The sequence below is a fragment of the Pelodiscus sinensis genome, chromosome 4 (assembly GCF_049634645.1).
Source record: "Pelodiscus sinensis isolate JC-2024 chromosome 4, ASM4963464v1, whole genome shotgun sequence".
Classification (NCBI taxonomy): Eukaryota; Metazoa; Chordata; order Testudines; family Trionychidae; genus Pelodiscus; species Pelodiscus sinensis.
Genome location: NC_134714.1, coordinates 106,004,776 through 106,030,760, shown reverse-complemented (window position 1 = coordinate 106,030,760; position 25,985 = coordinate 106,004,776). Strand labels below are relative to the sequence as shown.

The following is a 25,985-nucleotide window of genomic DNA, read 5'->3' as shown; positions in this document are numbered from 1 at the left end:
CTTGAAATACTATTCTTTGAATAAGAACTATATGGATATCCTATTGTTTACTTTTAATCCTAAAGAGGCAAAAAGTTATGGAGTTTATTGTATGGAGTCAGGCACCTTCTCCTGGGACTTCTAAGTATGGATGAACCCAGACTCTTTGTTTCTTGAGATAAGCTGCCATTATCACTAGAATTTTGGCTCAGATTTCTAAATAAAGGTATTTAGGCACCACACTCTCAGTCTGACTTACAAACCTAAGTTTCAATTAAAAAAAAAAAGTTTCATCAGGCACTTAGGACCCTAAGTCTCATTGACAGTCAATGAGATTTAGGCTTATAATTCAGTTAGGGATTAAAATGCTGAGCAGACCAATGCCCAAATACTTTTAAAAATCAGACATATTCACAAGTCTGGCCACAGGCACTGGCTTCCTTATTGCCCTAGGAGTACTCATCCTCCACTTTGCCCAGGCCCTGCCTCTACTCCACCCTTTCACCGAAGACCCACCCCCATTCTACTTCTTCCTACCTCCGACTCTACTCCCTCACCCGAGGGCGCACTCCTTGCCCACCTCCTCTTCTAGCTTTGGAGTAGGTTGTTTCCTTCTTAGAGCTCATTGTCTGGGATAATAATAATGCGTTCTAGACTCCCTCTTTGAAACATATGGATCTGAATATCTAGATCCCAAGGACTGTAATGGTAATGACTCATTGTCATCGAAGCCTGGGAAAGAGCAGAAGCGCTCCTTTTGTGGGGTTCCAGCGGTTCCAGAGGGAATGCTGGGATTATCACTAGGCTGCACTCTGTCTGGTACAGCTGATATGCTCAGTAGCAGAATGAGCCTGGCAGTCGGTAATGGAAGAATAGTGATAGAAATGTAGCCGTGTTAGTCTGGGGTAGTTGAAGCAAAATGCAGGACAATGTAGCACTTTAAAGACTAACAAGATGGTTTATTAGATGATGAGCTTTCGTGGGCCAGACCCACTTCCTCAGATCAAATAGTGGAAGTAATGGAAGAAATACCTTCCCTATTGATAATAATGGGGAATCCAATATGGAAGAGACCAAAAGGTCCTTTGAGGATTGTAAGATTTTGGAGAAAAGTATGCTGTAGGCGTGAATAGGTATATGGTGTTGGTATTGGGGATATTGGTACTGGAGTAAACAGGGACAAGAGTTTGGTAACAGGCAGTTGTTGAAGTACAGAGGAATCTGATCTTGATGAACAGTGAGAGGTGCTTAGGGTACTGAGATACATTTTTCCAAGGCATTCCTGATTTCTCAAGGAAGGATCTGATAAAGAAGACTTGGACCACTTTCCTTTATGGGCTTGGTGCACCTTTCTCAGAGGGGTAGCTGTGTTAGTCTGTAACGTTAAAAAACCAAGTAGTCCTGTAGCACTTTAGAGACTAACAAACAAATATAATGTTTTCATGGGCAAAATCCTCTTCATCAGATGAGAGTGAAGAAAAAGGAGAATTCACCCAATATATAACAGAAAAAAAGGGAGGGGGGAGTAAAAACCCTGTAAATTGCAGTGTTGATGCTAATAAGGCTAATTGAATGGGCTGTAAGTGTCCCATACTTAAGTTTTTTATGTCATTTGGGTATTGAAAATAACGGCCATCCAATTCATGTCTTTGTTCAAGCCATGAGAGATAGTTTTAAATTTGCATATGGCCAGTTCTGCAGTCTCTCTCTGTAGTTGGTTTCTGAAATTCTTGTGTAGAAGAAAGGCTACTTTTAAATCCATTAATGAGTGCCAGGTAGGTTAAAATGTGCTCCTACTGTTTTTTGTGTATTACCATTTCTGATAGCTAACTTATGTCCATTTATTCTTTGTTGTAGAGACTGTCTGGTTTGGCCAGTATAGCAGGTCCCCGAGTTATGAACGGTCGATTTACAACTGTTCGTACTTATGACCAATCCTCCCATTAAGCGTTCATAAGCTAGTCCCCGACTTATGAATGCACGATCCACACTTATGAACAGTGTGGTCACATTTAAATGAATGCAGTCTGACTTACAAACACTTCGAGTTATGACCAAGTGTTTGGTATGTAACTCGTTCATAAGTCGGGGACTGGCTGTATACATAGTAGAGGGTCATTGCTGGAACTTGATGGCACATATTCACACTTGAGAATGTGCAGCTGTTTGAGCTTCTGATGTTGTGGGTTATGTGGGGCAGAAGTTGTTGAAATCCCGGCGGAATTCTTCAAGGGCCTCCTTCTTGTGGGTCCCTATGATGAAGATGTCTTCAATGTAGCGTAAAGGTGATAGGGGGCAAGAGCTGAGGAAACATTGTTCAAGGTCAGCCATAAAGATGTTGGCATATTGTGGGGACATGCGGGTGCCCACGGTTGTACCGCTGACTTGAAGAATTGTCCCTAAATTGGAAATAGTTGTGAGCGAGGACAAAGTCACAGAGCTCTGTAACCAGGTGTGCAGTGGCATCATCGGGGCTAGAGTTCCTGACAGCTAATAATCCATCATCACGTGGAATGAGGGTGTAAAGAGCTTCTACATCCATGGTGGCCAGGACGGTATAGATTGCACAGTGTGTGAGAAGTTTGGATTTAGCAAATTCCAACTTGTAGCCAAAGGTGGTGAGATGCCACAAACACTCAGAGAAGAAGTGGTAACTTACCTTACAATAACTACAGTTCTTCGAGATGTGTCGCCCATATGTATTCCATGATATGCCCTTCTTGATATTATGGAAATCTTTAAACATCTGTATATTTTATTGGTGAAGGATCTGACGGACAGCTAGGATCACCTTGCCATTTATATCTTAGGTGGCAGACATGAGGACATTTGGTATAAACGCCGCTCCAATATTCAAAAGAAGCTGAACTTGAGTGCATAGGACACATGCACACCAACAGTAGACTATACATGGAGAGGAATGAGCTATTCTTTTCTGACCATCTTTTCAGCTAACAAGATAATAAAAAGGAGGCTAATTGTGTGTTTGTGGGTGTGTATGTATGTGTGTGCACATTGTATTTACGTACTTAAGTACCGAAAATTCCTTCATTTCTCATCTGGAACCCTGAAAACCTCTCCCATTTTCCCTATTTTAAAAGCCATCTACAGTTCAGGTTCTGCATCATGACTAGGATTCATTTAGGTGAACAGGGGAAATCTCCCTTTGTCAATACTAACTGATTAGAGGTGCTACTTTTATAACAATAGTTCGAACACATGTAATGAAAATGAAACAAATATGGTTTCCCCAACTTAAATATTTATAAATGTTTTGTATATCAAAAATTAGACTAGTTTATAAATAGCATTTAATATGGAAAACAATGCGTCAATACCATTAATCTATGTGCTGGCATACATATCTTTAATATTTTACTCAATGTTTTAATTTAAAATAGACAAGTATTATTCATGATAGTACTTTATACTTAGAAAATAGTTCTAACTAGAAAGGATATGGGTTTTGGTGCATGACAAATATTGAAACTATAAAATTATTCGAGAAACAGCAAAACGTAATCAATATATTATCCTATCATGCCATAATATGACATGTAGTGCAATGTATGAGGATCCTATGAAACGTGTCTGGCTACCAACGGAATTTATATCTGCTTGTAATATGTTTCCGCATAATTTGTATTTAGATGTACTTTTTTAGGGTCATATGCAACTGTTAAAACTGCTCCTACAGTCATTACTTACCTAAGTAGCCTTCTTTCTGTCAGTGGGATACACATGCATAAGGAAATATTCTAGGACAGGCCTGCACAACATATGGCCCTAGAGCAGCAGGCGGCCCGCAAGGGCTCACTGTGCAGCCCGTGACAACTGCGGGCGGTGCGGCCCCATCCGATTTGCCTGCCGGGTGGGGGAGGGGAGCACCGCCGAGGAGAGGGAAGTGTGGTGATTCTCGCTGCTGGGCTGCCTGCGTGCAGCTCCAGCGCGAGGAGGCAGGACGCGAGCCAGGTGGCGAGAAAGGCAGAAGCCAGGTAGAGGAGGGGAAGGGGCTTTCATGATTATGAGGGTTAGCCAGCAGCCTGGGAATTAAGGGGTTAACTACACCTAGCCAGGTGGAGTGACCAGTAGGAATGTAGGTGGGACTTTCAAACTGGGACAAAGGAATTTGAGATTTTTCCTTTCTTCTTTTGTCTCTCGGGGTGTGTTCTCTGCAGCTACAGAGAGGGACAAGCATGTCTCTCTCTCTTTCTCCAAGACACCATTCTTCATTTTCTGTAAGTAGGGTAAAGTTTAGGTAGTTTCGTTAGGCTTTATTGTTTTAAGGGTTGGGTATGGGATCTGAGATCTGGCACTGTTTAAAAGATGTTTTGGCTTTTCTTTGTAACTAAGTTCTAGGCCCATGGAGTTTCTCCATGAGTATATTTTGTTACCTACCTATCTAGTCATTATGCTTGCAACAGGAATATTGTTGTAATAATAAAAGTTCTTTCTTTTCTTTTTATTAACCTGGCAGTGGTTAATTGTGTGCCTGATTTTTATTTTAGGGTTGGGATTTCCCAAATGATCTTTCCCCTGACTTCTTTATCAACATTTGGGTGGTGGCAGCGGAAGTTTTATTCCCAAGATCTAGGTTTTTAAGATTTTGGGGGAAGTTTTATACCAAGGCCTGGTAGATAAGGCTTTGGGGTACACTTGCTGGCCCCCACTTCTGCATTTATCATGCCAGAGTGGGGAAGGAGCCATGACAGGGGCTTGTGCTGAGGGAAGGGGGGCAGGACAGGAGAAAGGGGAAGACACCAAGGGGCAGGCTGAAGGAGAGACAAATGCCAGGGGGTCAAGCTGAGACGTGGTGGGTCTTTTTTGTTTTGTTTTTGCTCAACAAAAATTTCTAGTCATGTGCTTGGTATTTTTTGGGATAGCATCCCTACTTGCAGCTGTTTTCTTTGGAGTAATATGGCCGTCATTGCTTTCTGAGTTGTGCAAGCCTGTTCTAGGACTTGTCTCTTTATAAGTAACCAGTGTAAGACTTAAATATTTAGGATGACTAGTGATATAAAGTACTGAAACATTGCAATGATCTATTAATATTTCTTAACCTGTCTTCAGCAGTGTTAGTTAGCATAAAATATGTCTGAAAGTGGTCTAGGCCAATTCAACAAGTGACAAATTTTAATTAAAGAATCATTCAGAATAACAAACAACATAAAAGTTTCTGTGTCATACCTCTATTTCAACAGGTGCATATAGGTAATTGAAGAAAATTGGACTCCTTTTGTGCATTTTTTCAATACATTCCCAAATACAGATTCCCTTTTTGGCATGCCTGTCTCCTTTATCTTCAAACAATGTTCCTATCAGAAAAAAGGTAAAAGATGGATTTAGAGTGATATGTAACAAATGGTAAAGCATAATCAGGAGAATTTTGTTTTATGACATTTATTAAGAAATGAAAATATTGCAAAATGACCAGAACTTAAGATTGCAGTTTCACTTTCGAAATAGCATTTTTCAAAAAAAAGTAATGAAGCAATTATGCAAATGAAGCATTGGAAATTCAAATCCCGGCTTCATTTGCAATTTCGATATGTCTAATTTACATCCCTCTTTGGACGTGGAATGTATTGGATTGTGGATGTAACATTTTCCCATGGTTCTGGGAAAGAAGGTCACATTGGCACAGCAGTGGGTAAGATCGAATCTAGGTGGGTGCCTATAAATTCTGTGTCTTGGACTGGATGCAGCATTGATTTCTGTTAGTTGATTAGATTGCCTAGGTGACTGAGGAGGGCTCTGGTTGTGTTTATCATGGAGGTGGTCTCCTCACATGATACCCCTTTTATCAGGTAGTCGTCGAGGTATGGAAAGATGATGATGGGTTGTTGTCCGAGATATGTCGCAACGACTGCTAGTTCCTTTGAAAATACTTGGGGAGCTGATAAAAGGCCGAAAGGTAAGACTTTGTATTGAAAATGGTCTGGTCCAAGAGTGAAGAGTAGGTAACGCCTGTGTGCTGGATGGATGGTGAAATGAAAGTAAGTATCTTGCAGGTTGAGGACTGCGAACCAGTCCCCTTGATCTAATGCTGGAATAATTGTATTTAGCGTCACCATCTTGAATTGGTGTTTCTTCAGAAATTTGTTCAGTTTGCGGAGGTCAAGGATTGGCTTCCAACCCCCCATTTTATTCTCTGTCAAGAAGTAATTTGAGTAGAACCCCCTTCCGCGAAATTTCTTGGGTTCTCTCTCTATAGCCCCAATCATCAGGAGATGATTGATCTCGTGTTTTAGCAGGGCCTCATGAGAGAGGTTCCTGAAGAGGGACTGGGTAGGATGGGGGGGGGGGGGGGGATAGTAAAGGGGATAGTATATCTGATGAGAATTATTCCCAACACCCATTGGTCTGATCTTATAGACTTCCATTGCGTTAAGAAGAGGTGCAAATGATGGATAAAAAGATGGCTGTATTGCATTGGCATTAGATCATGAGGGAGATTTTGCAGACCCTCGACCACACCCTCAAATTTGCTATTTCGTGGTTTAGTTGGAAGGGCGGCCCTGGTTGAAGCATCTTCTTTGTGGCCACTGTCTGGACCTGGTGTCTTTGTAGGGTTTCTGTGGTGGTCGATTATATTGCCCGTATCTGTTGCGGTTTTGGGGGGGGGGAGTGTATCGTTTATGTCTATAGGGTGGAATGTATGTGCCCAGAGTTCAGAGTTTAGTTCTTGACTACTTTACTACTATGCAGGACCTCATCTGTTTTAGCTGTGAATAACTTTAGTTTGTCAAATGATAGGTCCTCGACTTTGGACCAAAGTTCCCAGCCTGTAACCGGGATGCCCTGCACATTACCACCACTGTGGCTGTTGCTCTAGCTGCAGTATCGGCAACATCCAGTGCTATTTGTAGGGCAGTGCAGAAAATCATGTGGCCCTCATGGACTATTGCCTTCAGGACAGGTCTCTGACTCAGGGAGGTGTCCCATGAGATCCCCCAATTTTGAATTATTATCAAAATCATGGTATGCCAAAAGAGCAGAGTAATTTGCAATTCTCAATTGCAATGCAGAAGAATAGACCTTTCTGCGGAAGCGATCTAATTTTTTGTGATCCCTGTCTTGATTGCCTGACCTATACTGCGGTAGTTTGCATCTCTGTTGGGCTGATTCCACCACCAAGGAGTTTGCCTGGGGGTGTGTGAACAGAAATTCCATGTCCTTTGGAAGAACAAGTATTTTCTGTCAGCCCTCTTGCTGGTAGGCTGAATAGATGCAGGCTTTTTCCATAACTCATCTGATGTTTCCATAATTGCCTCATCTACAGGTAAGGCAATCTCCCCGTGTAATGTGGGGTGCAGATTTTTTAACAGATGGTGTTGTTTTTCCTGTCCCTCTTGGAGAGAGACTTGTTGGCTTGTTGCCACTCTTTTAAAAAGCTCTTGAAATTGCTTAATGTCGTCTGTTGGGCACGTATCAGATGGTATTGATGGAGAATTGTCCGTTGGGAATGCATTGAATGTATGAGAGTCTGGGTTTCTGTCAGGCACTTGTCTGTCCTCTTCTGAGTCTTTTCTACGAGGGAGGGACCAGGTTGGAGGCAAGCCTCTTCTTGCTGGTGTGGCATGAATTGAGGACCGGTGTCTGTGTGAGTACCAATATTCCCAAGGCACCCACTGCAGTGGGTAAGGTGCGGGGGAAGAAGCCCTGTGTGGGTACCAGGGGTTTTGATGTGGTCCAAATTTATAATGGTGTGGGCGTGACCCTATCGGTGATGCATGTTGTGAGGAAAATGTGGTCACCTGGTCATCATCAGGTAAAGGACCATGGTGAGACCATTTTGGAGATTGTAGTATTTGAGGAGAGCAATGGGCTGAGGACATTGCAGGTGATAGAACTGCAGAAGGAGGGTACGAGTGCTGGTGCCTACTGGAATTATCAGCCGCTGATTATAGTGCCTCCTCTGCTTCCCACCTCAGTTGTGGGTCAGTGTGCACCGTTGGAACGGGCGTGAGAGCACACAGCACTGTCAGAGATGGTGCCACTTTAGCTGAGCGAGAAATAAATGCGGGAAATTACTAAAAAACTATTGAGTTAACTATTATAAACTTATTAAAAGTAACTATCTAACTGATAACTATGAAGCACTACGTGAGGTAATAGGCTGAGAGGGAGCTGTTGGCGCTCTGAGGGCACGTAGAGAGGAACTGAAAGGGAGGGGTTGAGCCGTGCGAGCTGTACACTCGGGCGGGAGCAGCGTGAGACGCCTCCTGTGTATGCGCAGCTCAAAAAGAGAAACTACTTTGCAAGGCTCCGATCTGAGGCCTCGGGCGACCTGTCACCTACAGTGAAGCATCCACGGGGACATCACGCAAAGAAGAACATACAGATTCATTTTGTTAGATATCGATGCATTTAACCGCATCAAATCTTAGCCCCTGGGATGGGGCAAGAAACCAGAGTGCTCCTGGCTCCACTCCCGGGGGCCACCTTCCACCCTGTGCTGCTGCCTCTGTATCAAAGGCAGCAGTGAGGGATGGCAGGTGGGAGCTGGTCCACCAGGGGAACTGGATTAAAAATCAGCCCCCCATGCAGAATGGCTCTCAACAGCTGCCCCAAATTGCTGCCTCTGAATATAGAAGCAGCAACATGGGGTGGTAGAAGCCCCTGTCTGTAGTGGGCCTGAGCTCCCCACAATCAGAGGTTGCACCGGCAGCACACGGAGCAGCCTCTGTCTGTGGCAAGTTTGGACCCACTGCAGACAGAGGCTGCTCTGTGGCAGCCTCCCCTGTCTCCCAGAGCTCTTGCCTAAAGAGGGGGCAGGTGGCTCCACGGAGCTGGCACATGCACACAGCCAGCTTAAAAGATGGCTCCCCCCCCGTGTATTGGCTCCCGCCTTCCACTCCCCCACCATGCTACTGTCTATGATAGAAAGGGAAGCGGCTCCGTGGAAGTTGATATGCGCGAGGAGCCACTTGAAAGTGGCTTCCAGTGTGTACCAGCTCCCACCTGCCCGTCATCCTCCCCAATGTTGCCTCTCTATCAGAGGCAGCAGTGTGCATATGTGTGTCTAAGGCAGTTCCATAGGATCCCCAAGCACTGGTTCCCACCTCCTCCCTTGCTGCCTCTCATACAGAGGCAGCAAGGGGGGGGGGGGCTGCATGTAGTTGATAGGATTAACCAATAATCCCAAGGTTATCGGTTAAATTACATAGTCGGCTACAGGTTGGCATCCCTAATACAAATCAATATTTTGTGCAGATAAAGAATGGTTGCTTGGTGCCTGCATTATTTTCATAGTTGTTTGGGACTTTAGAGGAAGCATTAAATAGACTGCTTGCCATGAAACATCTGATTTCTCTGTGACAACTTAATTTCAGAGTTTTCACTACCATTTTGCTTCTTGCACATGTTCAGAGGTAAGCCAGGGAAAGGTGGATGTGACTGAGTGAGCAATCTGTCAGAGACAGGGCTGAGAATTCAGAAGGCAGGTAAGGCCTTACATGAAGCCAGTTAGCCTGTTAGAAATAGAGGAATAAAGTAAAAGAAAACACAGGACTTCATGAAAAAGGGAGAAAAGGACTTTGTGGTAATGCCATACAATCTCATGAATCACAGGATCTTTTCTGTACTTAAAATACCAACCAACCAACCAAACCTTCCTCCCCCCAAAAAACAAAAAACAAAACCACAACAAAAACCAAAAGTCTTTTAGAGAACAGGCACACGGAAGGGGAAACTGTATTGAATGAGTGGATTGGAAAGAAAAGCAAGGCTCCGCCAATTATAACTATTCTTTCAATTTTTCTTCCCTTGTAGCATGGCTCAGGAACTACACATTCACAAAACAGAGCTGCCAATGCCTTAGTCCACAGAATTAATTCTAATACAGGCAGTCCCCGGGTTACGTACAAGATAGGGACTGTAGGTTTGTTTTTAAGTTGAATTTGTATGTGAGTCGGAACTGGTTCATATTGTAGGGGAAACTCTAGCCAAACATTTCTTCAGAGCTCAGTTTTATTCTCCCACACCTCACTTCCCTCAGTCCTTTATTCTCAAGCTAAGGTGTCTGCTGAGAAAAGCCGCTCCGCGTCTCCCTGGTCTGCTGGGGGGGGGGGGGGGGAGGGGCGCTAGCTTCGCGTCTCCCTGGTCTGCTGGGGGGAAGCAGCTAGTGCGGGGTTGCCTCACCCTGTTTGTGAGTAGGGATCCGATGTAAGTCGGATCCATGTAACCCGGGGACTGCCTGTATACCCATGGCACTTACGCAGCTTACGCTAAGTTTCTATGTTTCTAGTTTGCTGCAATGTAATCAGTAGTACAATGTTGTTGCAACATCTCACAATGAAAAGGCTCCTGTGAACTTAGTAATAAGGGCAAAAGCGTAAAATAACAGAGAAATGAAAGGAACAAAAAAGAATGAGCATCAACCACATTCAACTACACATACCGTGTTCTAGTCTTTCATAGTCTGAATCCAGAAGAAATGTTTTAAATCGATTTGAAATGTAGTGAAAAGCTAAGAACTTCAGGAAATACTGATTGAATTCAAACTCTGTAGGATACTGATTGTGAATCTACAAAATATATACAGAAGAGAAAAAAGACATTGACTATATTAAAACAAGAATGCTTAAAGGACACAAAGGTAAAACATAACACAAAGTAATAACCCAATGAATGCTAATAAATATGTAATTAAGGGTCACTGTCTTACCTACACTCTTCATGGATTCATGCAGGTATTTCCTGGTATTTTCATTGAAGACATTTTGCAGCTACGTTAAACCATGGAATGACTGCTTCATCAAGATGATGAATATAGATAGCATCATCCTAGTTTTCAATTTAAAAGCACAGCATTTTTTCCTACATACTAGTATAGCTTGCTTTGGCTGCTTTAACAGAGGCCACTTTCACAAAACCTATTTCATATTAGGCTTACAGCTTCCATTTTATAAAACATTTGCAAAGTTTTGCAACATTTTTTCTAACCTTAAATTTGGTTCACCTGCAGTGAGCATCTAGAATCCTATAGCCAGATATACTCATGTGAAGTCAAAGTTGAGCTGGAAGAATACGATGTTGCTTTATATTGGAATAATAAAAGCCATCTACAGTTCAGGTTCTGCATCATGACTAGGATTCATTTAGGTGAACAGGGGAAATCTCCCTTTGTCAATACTAACTGATTAGAGGGGCTACTTTTATAACAATAGTTTGAACACATGTAATGAAAATGAAACAAATATGGTTTCCCCAACTTAAATGTTTTATAAATGTTTTGTATATCAAAAATTAGACTAGTTTATAAATAGCATTTAATATGGAAAACAATGCGTCAATACCATTAATCTATGTGCTGGCATACATATCTTTAATATTTTACTCAATGTTTTAATTTAAAATAGACAAGTATTATTCATGATAGTACTTTATACTTAGAAAATAGTTCTAACTAGAAAGGATATGGGTTTTGGTGCATGACAAATATTGAAACTATAAAATTATTCGAGAAACAGCAAAACGTAATCAATATATTATCCTATCATGCCATAATATGACATGTAGTGCAATGTATGAGGATCCTATGAAACGTGTCTGGCTACCAACGGAATTTATATCTGCTTGTAATATGTTTCCGCATAATTTGTATTTAGATGTACTTTTTTAGGGTCATATGCAACTGTTAAAACTGCTCCTACAGTCATTACTTACCTAAGTAGCCTTCTTTCTGTCAGTGGGATACACATGGATAAGGAAAGATTCTTGCTTTATATTGGAATAATAGTAAGGTAAATAATGTCAGCTCAGCATTTTCACCCCTACAGGAAAATTATCTGGCTATGCTGAGTCTATGCTACCGGCATGATACACCACTGAAGAAACTACAGTGCATAATCAAGCTTCCTGAAAACACCATCCTGGCAACCATGGATGCAGAAACTGGCCGATGGGATTGTGTTGGGGGCGGGGTCAATGACTGAAGCTTTCCCCTGCCCTCCGGGATCACAGTTTTGAAAGAAAAATGGCTCTGCAGCCACTTTTCTGAGTGGTGTGCAGGGCTGTGAGGCAAGCACGGAGCCTGCCTGGGGGCTCCCTGCTGCGTCCGCGGTCTGGATTTGGTGGCTTGGTGGGCTGGATCTAGCCTGTGGGCCGTATTTTGCCCAGCCCCGCATTATGCCATACATAATGCATCTTTATTAAGATCAATATATTTTGTGTCTAGCAAAGTTATGACTTTAACCTACCAGTCTGTTTTTTTGAAGGTTGTATGTAGGCTTCATTTGAGGATAAGGACTGAGTGGTGAGATACATATTGTGAAAAGTGTTCATTCATCAGTGAGACCATATTTGTTTTGTATTGTTTTTCTGAGAGTTGATTTGGGAGCATAGCATCAGATGTGTTAGCTGAACAAATTTCTGAATCTGAATCCATCAAAAAGAAATTAGGTACCAATGTACAGCTGTGATAAATTGGAGTCATATAGGAAAAATCCCTATAGAACTAGATAGGCACATATACATTATTTCAGACAACGAATTCTCATTTGGATATTAACTAGTAGGCAGATATCTAAAATATTAAGTCACTTTAGGAACTTTTCCACTTCGTGCATAGTTGCTTATTGTGTCCTCTCTATTTTCATGATGTGGACTGCTAAACTGTCATAGATTTTTAACAATACAAAAGCATAAAACAATTTTCAGTAATGTAATTTTCTCCATAATAAAATTGTGGAAGACCAGGTTTATAAAGAGAAAAGGTTTTCTGGTTTTTTACAAAAAGGAGAAGAAAAAGACTGGCAGAACTGTAAATGGGATGATAATGTTTTCTTATGCTGCACAGATTTATAAGTGGTCAAATAATACAGTTTATTACATATGGCATTGCTATCCATAATTAATGTATTTAAAAATATGTACTCTATATGTAGTTCAGTACTTTCCCCCCATCTTAAGAACTTTTCAGTGAATTCCATAAGGGATGGATATTTTTATACAACAGATTAGCTGTTAGTCATGAATTTTACAGCATCCTAATTTCTGCCTTTGTGCCAATAAGCAATTTATGAAATTTAAAGGGCAATCAAAATAAACTGTTTTTCAAATCCTGGCAGGGATCTAGATGTTGAGAATGAAATTCTTTCACAACTAGATCCCTTTTCTGATGCTTCTGGAGCTAAAGTTACTGTAGAAATGATTGTAATGCAGTTTATGTTTGTTTTCCTGCAGAAGTAATCTAAAATACTTGTTGCGTGAGAGAACAAAGTTGAATGACATAGTTGCTATTATTGTGTGTGCGTTAACAATTGATTTCTGCATATTTGGAGACAGGGAAAGGTGTCAGAACTGGCTTAAGTGACCATTGTTCACTTTAGTTCTCCAGCTGCAGTACAATCTGCAAAGTTCAAATGAGTGGTAAGCTATTGGAGTCAAAACTCCCTCATAAAATGTAGCCCAGACAATTAGAAATGAGAGAATAGTATGCATTGCAAACCTAATATCATAGAAAGTAGCTGGGATTATTTAGCTGATTACAAATAAGCACAAAAAAGATGTCATTGGTCATTTCAGGTTATTTAACTATGTTTAATTTTTAAAAGAGCAACTAGATTTAGTTAGCATCTATAACCTTTTGAGTTCATTGCAATCAATGAATTTGAAAGGGATCAGATCCTAAGCATGACTAAAAGGTTGAAGTATGGCTTAACAATGATGCAATTTTCACATAAGCAACCCAAAAATGTAAAGTATCAGAGAGGTAGCTGTGTTAGTCTGAATCTGCAAAAGCCAAAATGTAAATCAGGAATTGTGTGTGTAGCAGCATTAGGCTCTTCTGAAAATCCCACCCTAAATACCTAAATTAGCTAAGTAAACATGCAGATATTTCTGCTATTGTAACTAAAATAAAGATTAAAATAAAGACTTGTGAAATTCCTGAATGTACTCTTCTCTTTTATAGATTTCCAATTCTATAATATCTTGTAGCTTTTTAATCCCAATGCAAATGAATATGTATTTGGTTTAAATAAATCAAAGAAATTCTGAAATAGCCTATAAACTAAATAATACTCACTAAAACTGTTATTACAAACACATTAACAGCTGAGTAACTTTACCCATGAGTATCCGCATGGTCCCACAGTACGCTAACATCTTTACGGCTGACTTAGAACAACGTTTCCGTATACTTCTACCCCTCCTTTACTTATGCTGCGTCGAAGACATCTTTATAATCTGGACCCATGGACAAGAAACACTGGACGCTTTCCACAGAGACTTTAACAACCTACATTCCACCATCAATCTCAGCCTGGACCATTCAACACGAGAGATCCATTTCCTGGCACTACAGTACAAATCACTAATGGAAAATTAAATACCACTCTCTACAGAAAACCCACTGACTGCTACACTTACCTACATGCCTCCAGCTTCCATCCAGGACACACCATACGATCCATTGTCTATAGTCAAGCCCTTAGGTATAATCGCATCTGCTCTAATCTCACTGACAGATACAAGAAACTTCAATATCTCTACCAAGCACTTGTAAATCTCAATTACCCACTGGGGGAAATAAAAAATCAAATTGAAAGAGCCAGATGAATACCCAGAAACTATCTACTTATAGACAGGCCCAAGAAAACCAACAATAGAACACCACTTGTCATCACCTACAGCCCTCAACTTAAACCCCACCAACGCATTATCAATAACCTACAACCTATACTGGAACAGGATACTATACTACACTCTGAGAGGCTCTGGGGGACAGAACTATAGTCTATCGACAACCACCTAACCTCAGGAAGATTCTTACCAACAACCACAGGACATACCACATTAATACCAACCCTGGAACTTTCCCTTGCAACAAATCCCATTGCCAGCTTTTCCACATATTTACTCTGGTGACACCATCACTGGACCTAACCATGTCAGTTATATGATCAAGAACACATATTCCTGTTCATCCAGAAATATAATTTATGCCATCATGTGCCAACAGTGTCCTTCTGATATGTGTATTGGACAGACTTCTCAGATACTTTGCCAAAAAATTAATGCCCACAAATCAGACATCTTCACAAGGAAAAACCAGTTGCTTTTCATTTCAGCCTACCTGGACATAGTCTTAACAACCTTACTAAATGCATTTTACTTCAAAGAGACTTTAACACCAGATTACAGAGAGAAATTTCAGAACTTTCTTTCATGCTTAAATTTGACACTTTATGAATGGGCCTAAACAAAGATGCTAATTACCTTAACCATTATAAAGATAGCTTTCCACTTATCACCCCTGATTAGCCATTCATTGACTCATAAATAGCTATTTCCTCCTTCCTTCCCCATCACCCCATCTTCTGTACTAAATCTGATTTGTCAGTTTTATAATGTGTTCACTTTTTTCATTGTATTCCTTTGGTATATATGGTCATATCAATTCTCTTCCAGAATATGATCTGAGGAAGTGAGTCTGGTCCACGAAAGCTCATCACCTATTAAACCATCTTGTTAGTCTTTAAAGTGCTACATAGTTTTTCTTTTTGTTTTCCCCATGGGAGTAGTTATATTGAACTCATGTTAGCATCTATTAGCTTTTGACCTCATTGCAGCCAGTGAATATGAAAAGGATGTAAATAAAGTATTTCACATGTGTAATTGTTTGTAGGACAGAATCCTAAAATTGATGGAGAATTTTATTTAAATTCTGGATCATCATTTGTTCACTATAAAATAGAAGTATATTTATCAAAATACCAAACAGATATAGCTGAAGTTTAAAATAAGGGGAGTTTCTTGTAATGACATCACTTTAATCAACTCCATCTTTTTAGAAGCAACACTATCTGCCAGATGTTGCTATTGAAAAACAATGATTTAGCATTAGTAATTCAGCTGACACCTGGAAATACTGGAATAAACAATGAGTTTTTCAAAGATGATGCAGTTCTAATTTAGGAATCACTGTTTCATATGTTTTTTGAAACTTTGGTTGAACAGCGGACAAATTTATGTATATTGGCTCTACTGTTTTATTGTACTCAAGATGTTAAAATTGAAATGAATGGTTAAAAGAGAGATTTAAAGAGAAACCAAATGTTTCTTCTCTGTGTTTATTTGTGGGACATTTGAATATCAGGTAACATATTACATTTCAGGATCAAATTCTAGCCTGATTATAATATATTATAATATTGTATCTAGTGGAACATAAACTAACATAGGGCAATACTCCCAGAGGGTCCTGCTGGGATGCCTAGGTAAGCATCTCCAGAGTCTGCACCTGATACTCCACACTCCCAAACCCCAACTTCTTGCACCAGGTCACAATCTAAACCCTGTCCACTTCCCTCCTGTACCCCTACCCTAGGTCCTAACCCAAACCCCAGAACCCCCTTCTGCACTCTGCCCATGGTCACAACCCCCTTCCAGACCATGCACCCCCTCCTGCATCCTAATCCCCTACCCCAAGTCACAACCCCTTCCTTCATCCAAACTCCCTTCCACACCCCACACTCCTGTATCCCAATCTCCTGCCCCAAGCTCCTTACTGCACCCAGCCTCTGTCCCAGACCCCACACCTCCTCCATAGAAAAGTGCATCCCTTGACCATTTACCAAAATCTTGGAGTGCCCCCCCATCAAAACAAAATGCAGGACTATGTAGCACTTTGAAGACTAACAAGATGGTTTATTAGATGATGAGCTTTCGTGGGCCAGACCCACTTCCTCAAATCAAATAGTGGAAGAAAATAGTCACAACCATATATACCAAAGGATACAATTAAAAAAATGAACACATATGAAAAGGACAAATCAAATTTCAGAACAGAAGGGAGATGCGGGAGGCGGGGGGAAGGTAAATGTCTGTGAGCTAATGATATTAACTTTCGGCACATGATAGCATTTATAAACCTCAACTACCCACCTGGAGAAATAAAAAAGCAAATTGAAAGAGCCAGACGAATACCTAGAAACCATCTACTTCAAAACAGACCCAAGACTACAATAGAACACCAACAATAGAAAACCAACAATAGAACACCACTTGTCATCACCTACAACCCCCAACTTAAATCTGTCCAACACATTATCAATAAACTACAGCCTATACTGGAACAGGATACTAAACTTCAAGAGGCTCTGGGAGACAGATCCATAGTCTCCTATAGACAACCACCTAACCTCAAGATGATTCTTACCAACAACCACAAGACATACCACACTAATACCAACCCCGGTACCTTCCCTTGCAACAAACCCCGTTGCCAGCTTTGTCCACATATTCACTCTGCTGATACCATTATTGGATCTAACCAAGGGTGTGTCTAGACTACATGCCTCCTTCGACGGAGGCATGTAGATTAGCCAGATCGGAAGAGGGAAATGAAGCCGCGATTAAAATAATCGCGGCTTCATTTAAATTTAAATGGCTGCCCCGATCTGCCGATCAGCTGTTTGTCGGCAGATCGGGGGAGTCTGGACGCGATGCCCCGACAAAGAAGGGCACAGGTAAGCCTCGTGAAACAAACAGCTGATCGGCAGATCGGGGCAGCCATTTAAATTTAAATGAAGCCGCGATTATTTTAATCGCGGCTTCATTTCCCTCTTCCGATCTGGCTAATCTACATGCCTCCGTCGAAGGAGGCATGTAGTCTAGACACACCCCAAGTGAGTTATAAGATCAAGTACACATATTCCTGTGCATCCAGAAATATAATTTATGCTATCATGTGCCAAAAGTGTCCGTCTGCTATGTACATTGGACAAATGTCTCAGACACTTCGCCAAAGGATCAATGCCCACAAAACAGATATTAGACAGGATCACAAAGAAAAAACAGTTTCTTGCCATTTCAAACAGAAAGGACTTAATTACCTGCATCCTGCTTCAAAAGCCTTTTAAAACTGCCCTTGAAAGAGAATCCTCTGAACTGTTATTCATGCTAAAATTTGACACTTTACGCCGGGGTCTTAACAAAGACTCTAGTTATCTTACCCATTACAAAGTTAGCTTCCCCAATTATCACCTCTAATATCATTAGCTCACAAACATTTACCTCCCCCCCCTTGCATCTCGCTTCTGTTCTGAAATTTGATTTGTCCTTTTCATATCTGTTCATTTTTTTAACTGTATCCTTTGGTATATATGGTTGTGACTATTTTCTTCCACTATTTGATCTGAGGAAGTGGGTCTGGCCCACGAAAACTCATCACCTAATAAACCATCTTGTTAGTCTTTAAAGTGCTACATATTCCTGTATTTTGTTTCAGTTACCCTAGACTAACATGGTTACATTTCTATCACTATCCCCCATCAAAAATAATTACTCACCCTTATACTATATCATATACTTAGTTTACAGCCTTTTGCTAAGCAGAGGGTACAAGGTGTAGAACACATAATGCACAGATTAAAAACTAATGTAAAAGACAAGAAACACAAACTACTGTGTAAAGAATATGTGTTCAAAATACTAATAACCTGTATCACTTCCTAAGCAAAAAATAGGGAAGAAAGAAATACACAGTACCATATATGGGAAGCTGCTACTGTATTTTAAAAATTTCTATATATTTCTTAGACATTTTTTTTCTAAATGATACTCACTAGCCAATGTAATAAACAGATAATTTATTTTTATATAAACATGAATTTTGGTAACTCAATGGCTTATCCTAGAAAAAATAATTGATTTTATAGAGAAATGTAGTTTGGAGTGTAATAGAAACACTTAAATTGGCCAAAAAGATGAGAGAAAAGGAGGGTTAGGTAGTATCTTTAATTAGAACAACCTCTATTGGTGAGAGAGACAAGCTTTATAGCTGAAGAAGAGCTCAGTGTGAGCTTGAAAGTTTTTCTCTCTCACCAACAGAAGCTGAAGATATGCCCCCCCCCCCCGTCTTTAATCTCCTTGGATCAACACTGCTACAACAATACTGCATTAAAAAAAATGAATAGGAAATGATCCATGTGTGGTGGCCCCCTTCAGATGCTTTATGAAAACTGGCTTTTGAATATAAGTATACACAGTGCTTTTTTTGTAAGAAAAAAGGTGCCGATACTCCAGGCTCAAAGTTGAGGGGAAAACAAAAAAGCTGTGCCAGGGCCAAATTGCAGCTGTGGCCCCTTTAAGAGCCACGTGTCCGCGGTGCACTTCCGTCAGGAGCCAAGCCACCCCAGGAAACAAGAAATAGATGCCAGTATGCCAGAGGGGAATCCCATTCAATTCAATTAAGATGGGAAAATAGGTGCCGGTACACCGTGCCGGGGTGTACCATGACAAAAAAAGCACTGAATATACATAACTCAGAGGTGCTTTGAATAAAATGCCTCACATAACCTGTCTATTACAATGTTACAATCTGCTGAATAGGTATCTCTTATTTTGGTGCATGCATCATTCTTGTACATGAAGTGGGAGACTGTTTACAGCCTCACACTGTTTACAGCATGCATCATTCTTGTACATATGAAGTATGAGACTGTTTATAATTTTAAATGTGCTAATGAGAGTCATCGCTGGTATCCCCCAAGCCATAACAACTTGGTGATCAACTTAAGAACTTGTAAATAGTCTTGTTTGTCCTTTAAGTCAAGAAGGTGGTTGGGCCTAAGAAAACATGTGACCATACCACCTGGTACTGGGATCCATTTTTGAACCTAGTAGTTTTTCACAGAAGGGGGGGTAGATGTTAAACAAAAGATACCCATCCTGGGCAGGTCATGCAGTGGCCTTTGTCTTTTACTAACCTGGAAACAGCAGGGCACAAAGGACAGAAAGAGGGCTGGGGGCCAAAGTCAAAGTAAAGAAGTTGTTTCTGACTTGAATATTATACCTGATATAAGAACAGCTCTTTAGGGTGAGACATTTCTCAGTGGATTAGAAGTAGCTATGTGTTTTCTATTCATTTAAATGTAGTAACTTACTTTCCCCTCTCTGTTTTTACTTGCAACCGCTATTGTTTGTACTTAATAAATACACTTTTGCTTTCTATCAGGCCTAGTGTAAAAATTGTCACTGGTGGGAACAACCATTGTGCATCTCTCTCTTTCATTGTTAAAGGGAGTTTACCTGATGAGCTTTCCATGTGTAAAACTTTTACACAGGGAAAGACAGATTTTTTTGGGGGGGAGGGGGAGGTTGGTGCCATTTGGAGATTGGTTTCCTGGGTGCTGTGCCCAAAACCGCATCCTCCCAGAACTGAAGTGGTTCAGTGGGGTCGGGAAGGAATTTTCCTCCAGGGTAGATTGGTAGAGACCCTGGAGGTTTTTTGCCTTCCTCTGTAGCATGGGGCACATATCACAGCTGGAGGATTCTCTGCATCTTGGGGCCTTCAATATCTGAGACATAAGTGAGAGGATTATTCTAAGAGGGGTGGGTGAGATTCTGTGGCCTAATCAGTGCAGGGGGTCAGACTAGATGATCATAATGGTCCCTTCTGACCTTAAAGTCTATGAGTCAATGTCTGTGTTGCTCTGCGGGATGGGAGGTGAGGGGGGAGGAGGAATTACCCCAACTCTGTGCCTTGTCTGGGGGACACCAGAGGATCTGCCTCAGCAAGACAGGATGGCAGGGAGCCCCAGAAAGTATGAAGGCAGGTGTCAGTGGCATGAGCAGCACACTGGGGAACAATCCCAAGGGGACGTTTATGAACGCACCCTATCATTCCATGCTTATCTAAAAATTTCCTTTTTGGAGTAATAATGTCCACAGACCTGGTACAATGGATACTTCAATGTTCTTGCAGCAGAACCAGACCTGTCAAGTCACTGGCAGCAGGGGAACATGCGACAACTCCAGGCCCTCCCACTCCTCTGGACCCCAGCCCCGGGCCATGTTAGTGGCTGTAACTCTAGCTCCTGAGTCAGCGGGGAAAAGCTTTGACTGAAAACATGCTGACTCCCTGGTGTCAGCTCACTCACCTTAGAATCATAGGATCTGTGGACTGGAAGAGGCCTCAGGAGGTCATAGAGTCCAGTTCCCTGCCCAAAGCAGGACCAATCCCAAATAAACCAGCCCAGCCAGGGCTTTGTCGTGACACTTAAAAACCTCTAGGAATGGAGATTCCACCACCTCCCTAGGTAACCCATTCCAGTGCTTCCCCACCCTCCTAGGGAAATAGTTTCTCCTAATATCCAACCTAAACCTCTCCCACTGTAACTTGAGACCATTGCTCCTCATTCTTCCATCCATCACTACTGTGAACAGCCTTTCTCCATCTTCTTTGGAACCTCCCTTCGGGAAGTTGAAGGCTGCTATCAAATCCCCCCTCACTCTTCTCTTCTGCAGACTGAACAAACCCAAATCCCTCAGTTTTTCCTGATAGGTTATGCGCTTCAGTCCCCTAATCATTTTGGTTGCCCTCCACTGGACCCTCTCCAATGCGTTCACATCCTTTCAAGAGTGGGGGGGCCTAGAACTGAACACAATACTCCAGATGTGGCCTCACCAGAGCCAAATAAAGGGGAATAATCACTTCTCTGGATCTGCTGGCAATGCTCCTCCTAATGCAACCTAATATGCCATTAGCCTTTTTGGCTACAAGGTCACACTGTTGACCCATATCCAGCTCCTCATCCACTGTAATTTCCAGGTCCTTTTCTGCAGAACTGCTACTTAGCCAGTCGGTCCCCAGCCTGTAACAATGCTTGGGATTCTTCCGTCCCAAGTGCAGGACTCTACACTTGTCTTTGTTGAACCTCATCAGATTTCTTTTGACCCAATCTTTTAATCTGTCCAGGTCGCTCTGGACCCTATCCCTGCCCTACAGCGTATCTACCTCTCTCCCTAGGTTAGTGTCATCTGCAAACTTGCTCAGAGTGCAATCCATCCCCTCATCCAGGTCATTAATAAAGATGTTGAACAAAACTGATCCTAGAACAGATCCTTGGGGCACTCTGCTAGAAACCGACCGCCAACCTGACATCGAGCCGTTAATCACTACCTGTTGGGCCTGACAGTCTAGCCAATTTTCTATCCATCTTACAGTCCATTTATCCAATCCATATTCCCTTAAGGTGTTGGCAAAGAATATTGTGGGAGACCGTATCAAAAGCTTTGCTAAAGTCAAGGTATCCCATATCCACAGGGCCAGTTACCTTATCATAGAAGCTAATCAGGTTGGTCAGGCACGACTTGCCCTTTGTGAATCCATGTTGACTATTCCTGATCACTTTCCCCTCTTCCAAGTGCTTCATGCCTACCACCTCCAGGCTGCAGACCTGCGAGAGGGACTGGGAGGCCCCCAAGGAGGCCACTGCAGAGGGCTGATCTGTGGATGGCCCTCTCTCTGCAGCAGGACCAGGCAAGGCTTTCCCTGGGGGAAGAGACTGCCCCAACATCAGGGAACAAGTCAATGGGGTCGCCAAGGGAGAGCGAACCGAGGGCCAGAGGGGGTATTTATTAACTGATATAGTAGTGCCACTACAGGAGGCTCCCCTGCTAGCCCAATGGGTACTGCTAAAGGAAAAACTTCCAATGACATGTGCATGCAGTGTGCACAGCTACATGGAATAAACATGACGAGCACTTGAAGAAGAACTTTGCTTCTCTTTGTTTTTGTATGTAGATTCACAATTCCAGTGGGAAAAGGCACCACTGTGATAATAAAGTCCAGTTGTTCTCAACAAGAGGTACATATACCCCTGGCGGTATATGTATAGAGATCTTTCAAGAGGTACATCAAATCAATTAGATATTTTCCTAGTTTTACAACAGGCTACATAAAAAGAAGTAGTGAAGTCAGTACCAACTAAAATGTCCTACAATGACTTGTTTAGACTCCTCAACATAGCCTGAAATGCAAGTACAATATTTATATGTCATTTTTATAGTTCTATGGTAAAAATAAGAAAATAAGCAATTTTTCAGTAATAGTGTGCCCTGACACTTTTTAAATGGCTGATTTCCGTAAGCAAATAGTTGTTAAATGAAGCCAGTTATCCACCCACCTTTTAGTAGCCCCATCTAGGTCGTATAGTAGCCCTTCACCATTTCAAAGCCATCTATAAAAGAGGATGCCAGTGCATGCCCCAGTGAACTCTGGTTTGAACCTGCCTTGGGGCACACAGTCTTACTTGGTGATAAGGAAACAGAAACAGAAGCTGTCTTTTTCTTAGAGGACATAGGGAGTAGTTTGCTCCTCTTTTAATGAGGAGTTTATCTTTGTCGTCCTCATGTCTCCGTTTAATGGAGTCCTTGTGTCTGCTAGAGGATTTCCAGCTTGAGAGCGCTGGTGCCAGCAGGATACTATCAGAAGGTTCATGTCAGTGAGTTGGGGATTGGGATAGGACAGGACCACACTGAGGTCTCAAGGACATCTCTATTAAATATTTGCCTAGTACAAGGAGATCCCACTTTTCAAAGGAATGTGGGATTCTGCAAGGCAATACAGGCAGTTCTAGCAAGGGTCCCTAATCAGAAAGAACCAGAGATAGGACAGACAGGGCTTGAAGTATGAAATCTTGGGCATAACAAATGGTGGGAGAACAAGGGGGAAGGAACCTACCAAACCCTAAACTAACTAGACTTAACTAAGCTAATGAAAACTATTGACAAAATGATGTAATTATTATATCACTTTCTGTTTCCAAAACCAATGGAGTGAATTGTCTCCTCAAGATTAACTGCAAAGCGAAGAGCTGGCAGCCGCATGTAGGACAGCTAGCATTTTCTTTATAGACAGTACATTCACTTTCTACATCAGTTAAGTAAACATGAACTCTTTCTTGTGATTTGAGGTCCTTCACGTACTATAGGAGGCTTGCCTCTAACTCACAGAGCTTCTATTTAAATCTCTATATAAATCACCTTACATGATACACAATACCAACTACCACTATTTAGAAAGAATAGTCTATGTTCTATCATTCTATCAATAACATCACTATGTTCCCTCTTTCCCCCCAAAAAGGGCACTCTCTCACAAGAGTGAAAGAGAAAGTCCCTATTTCTTCAGTGATAGCACCCACATTTCCATTTTCTAAACACTGAACAGGCATAGATTTGTTATGCTTACCTGATGCACACAGTCCAAGAACTGTAAGAAAACGGGAGCAAATCCACTGCCCTGACAATTGAGGGTCACACTGTTCCGCTGATTGAACTTGTGACCAAAAGAGAGCCATTCTTTTTCCACTAACATTCGGAAGCCTTCAAGTGTCCTGTAAAATGGGTCACTGAGTAATTGTGCAAGAGACACCACCTAAATCACAAAGCAGAGTGCACTGGCATTAACATTAGTTACATCATATTTAAAACTACAATTTTGTTCAACAAACTGAAATATTCTAAACCTGGGGAGTTACTAGATAATAAAGATGTTAAGTACTGAGTAAATGACTAATTGAGTACTCAATACAATTTGTATCAAGTACATGATTAGTTGATAAGGGGATCCGGCACACCGGGAGTTGGTCCGGGAAATGGCGCACTGGGAGTAGGTCCAGGACTCTGCTCACAGCGGGTCCTGCACTGTGCCTCTGCTTTTTAAACGTAGAGCCAAGTGTCTCTTACTACATTTAAAAGGCAGAGCTGCTTGCACTTGCTCCTGCTCCCCCACCCCGCTGCCTCCAATATACAGGCAGTAAAGGGGAGGGGGAAATGCGTAGTTGACTCGACTACCTGATAAGCCTAGGCTTATTGGGTAGTCAACTATTGGATTACTCTTTTACATCCCTACTAGATAAATGATTTACAATGGCAGAAATAATCCAAATTTGGATAAGAGAAAGTTTCATTTCAGAGCTTCAACTAAACTGAGGTTTTATTGAATAGGGAGTATATGGTGGGAGTGGCGGGTTGAGGAGAGGAGGGGCGCAAATCTGAGTGACTACAGATTTTGGAAGTCATTACAATATTTGCCAAATTTTAATTAATTTTTAATTTAAAACATACATTATCAGACAAGAATGACAAACATTTAGAAAACTGGTGCTGGCCATCTCAGCTGGCAAAGGATTGTAGAAGAGGACCTGGAAGGTGGGGGATTATTCCTTCTGATGCCATGTAGCTGTAGCCCTTCCTTTATCAGATACCAGGTAGTGGGGCTCTGAAAGGCTGCACTGAGCCAAAACGTCCCTCTTCCTGCTCTGTCTATACTTATACCCCCCCCCCCCCCGTTCCTCCTTGGTAATTTAAAACTGGTTACTTGGACATTGTTACATTTCATTTGTAGGGATGTAAAATCCAGTTTAATTAGTTAACCAGTTAAATGTTAAGTTTAAGTGGTTAATGGATTAACTGGGTTGGAGTGGTCCCCCTGCCTGCAGCAAGCCCCGTGGGGTTGGAGCAGCCTCCTGCCCGCCAAGGGCAATGGCTGCTCCAGATCTCACTAGCTTGCCAGTTAACCATTAACATCCCTATTCAGTTGTGCTTTTGTTTGTATGGCGCTATGAGTTAGGTTCTCAAATGATGTGATGGAATTATTGATTTGCTGTACGTACCATTTGGATTATAATGCATTTACGCAGGCACAATCTACTCATGCAACGAGCTCAGCTGCTGCTTTTCATATAATGTATGGTTTGTTTCACAAGATCTATACTTTGGTAATTTGCCCTGGGAGCAGATGTTACAAGGTCAGAACTGTATGGCTGTGTCTACACTGGCAAGTTATTCTGGAAAATCAGCCGCTTTTCCGGAAAAACTTGCCAGCTGTCTACACTGGCCACTTGAATTTCCGGAAAAGCACTGACGATCTAATGTAAAATCATCAGTGCTTTTCCAGAAAAACTATGCTGCTCCCGTTCGGGCAAAAGTCTTTTTCCGGAAAACTGTTCCGGAAAAGGGTCAGTGTAGACAGCAGAGTAGTGTTTTCCTCAAAAAAGCCCTGATCGCGAAAATGACGATCGGGGCTTTTTTGCGGAAAAGCGCGTCTAGATTGGCCACGGGCGCTTTTCCGGAAAAAGTGCTTTTCCGGAAAAGCGTCCTGCCAATCTAGACGCACTTTTCCGGAAATACTTTTAACGGAAAACCTTTTCCGTTAAAAGCATTTCCGGAAAATCATACCAGTGTAGACGTAGGCACTGTGTGTATAT

At 41.8% G+C, this 25,985-nt stretch overlaps 1 protein-coding gene and 1 long non-coding RNA gene across 10 annotated transcripts in view; one reads left to right on the top strand and one right to left on the bottom strand.

Annotated features, from left to right (window-relative positions):
* Positions 1-11,898, top strand: part of LOC142829206 (uncharacterized) — a 31,831-nt gene extending 19,933 nt beyond the window's left edge. Inside the window, exon 4 of the long non-coding RNA XR_012903621.1 lies at positions 11,763-11,898. This is a non-coding gene — a long non-coding RNA (uncharacterized LOC142829206). The remainder of the gene's footprint in view (positions 1-11,762) is intronic.
* SBF2 (SET binding factor 2) overlaps positions 1-25,985 on the bottom strand; it is a 651,649-nt gene that overhangs the window by 27,186 nt on the left and 598,478 nt on the right. For all 9 annotated transcript variants that reach the window (XM_006129315.4, XM_006129312.4, XM_006129314.4 and 6 more), the window contains 3 exons: positions 23,966-24,151; positions 10,382-10,508; positions 5,167-5,294 (listed from right to left, as the gene is read on the bottom strand). In XM_006129315.4, coding sequence (XP_006129377.1) covers positions 5,167-5,294; positions 10,382-10,508; positions 23,966-24,151 — 441 coding nt within the window. The remainder of the gene's footprint in view (positions 1-5,166; positions 5,295-10,381; positions 10,509-23,965; positions 24,152-25,985) is intronic.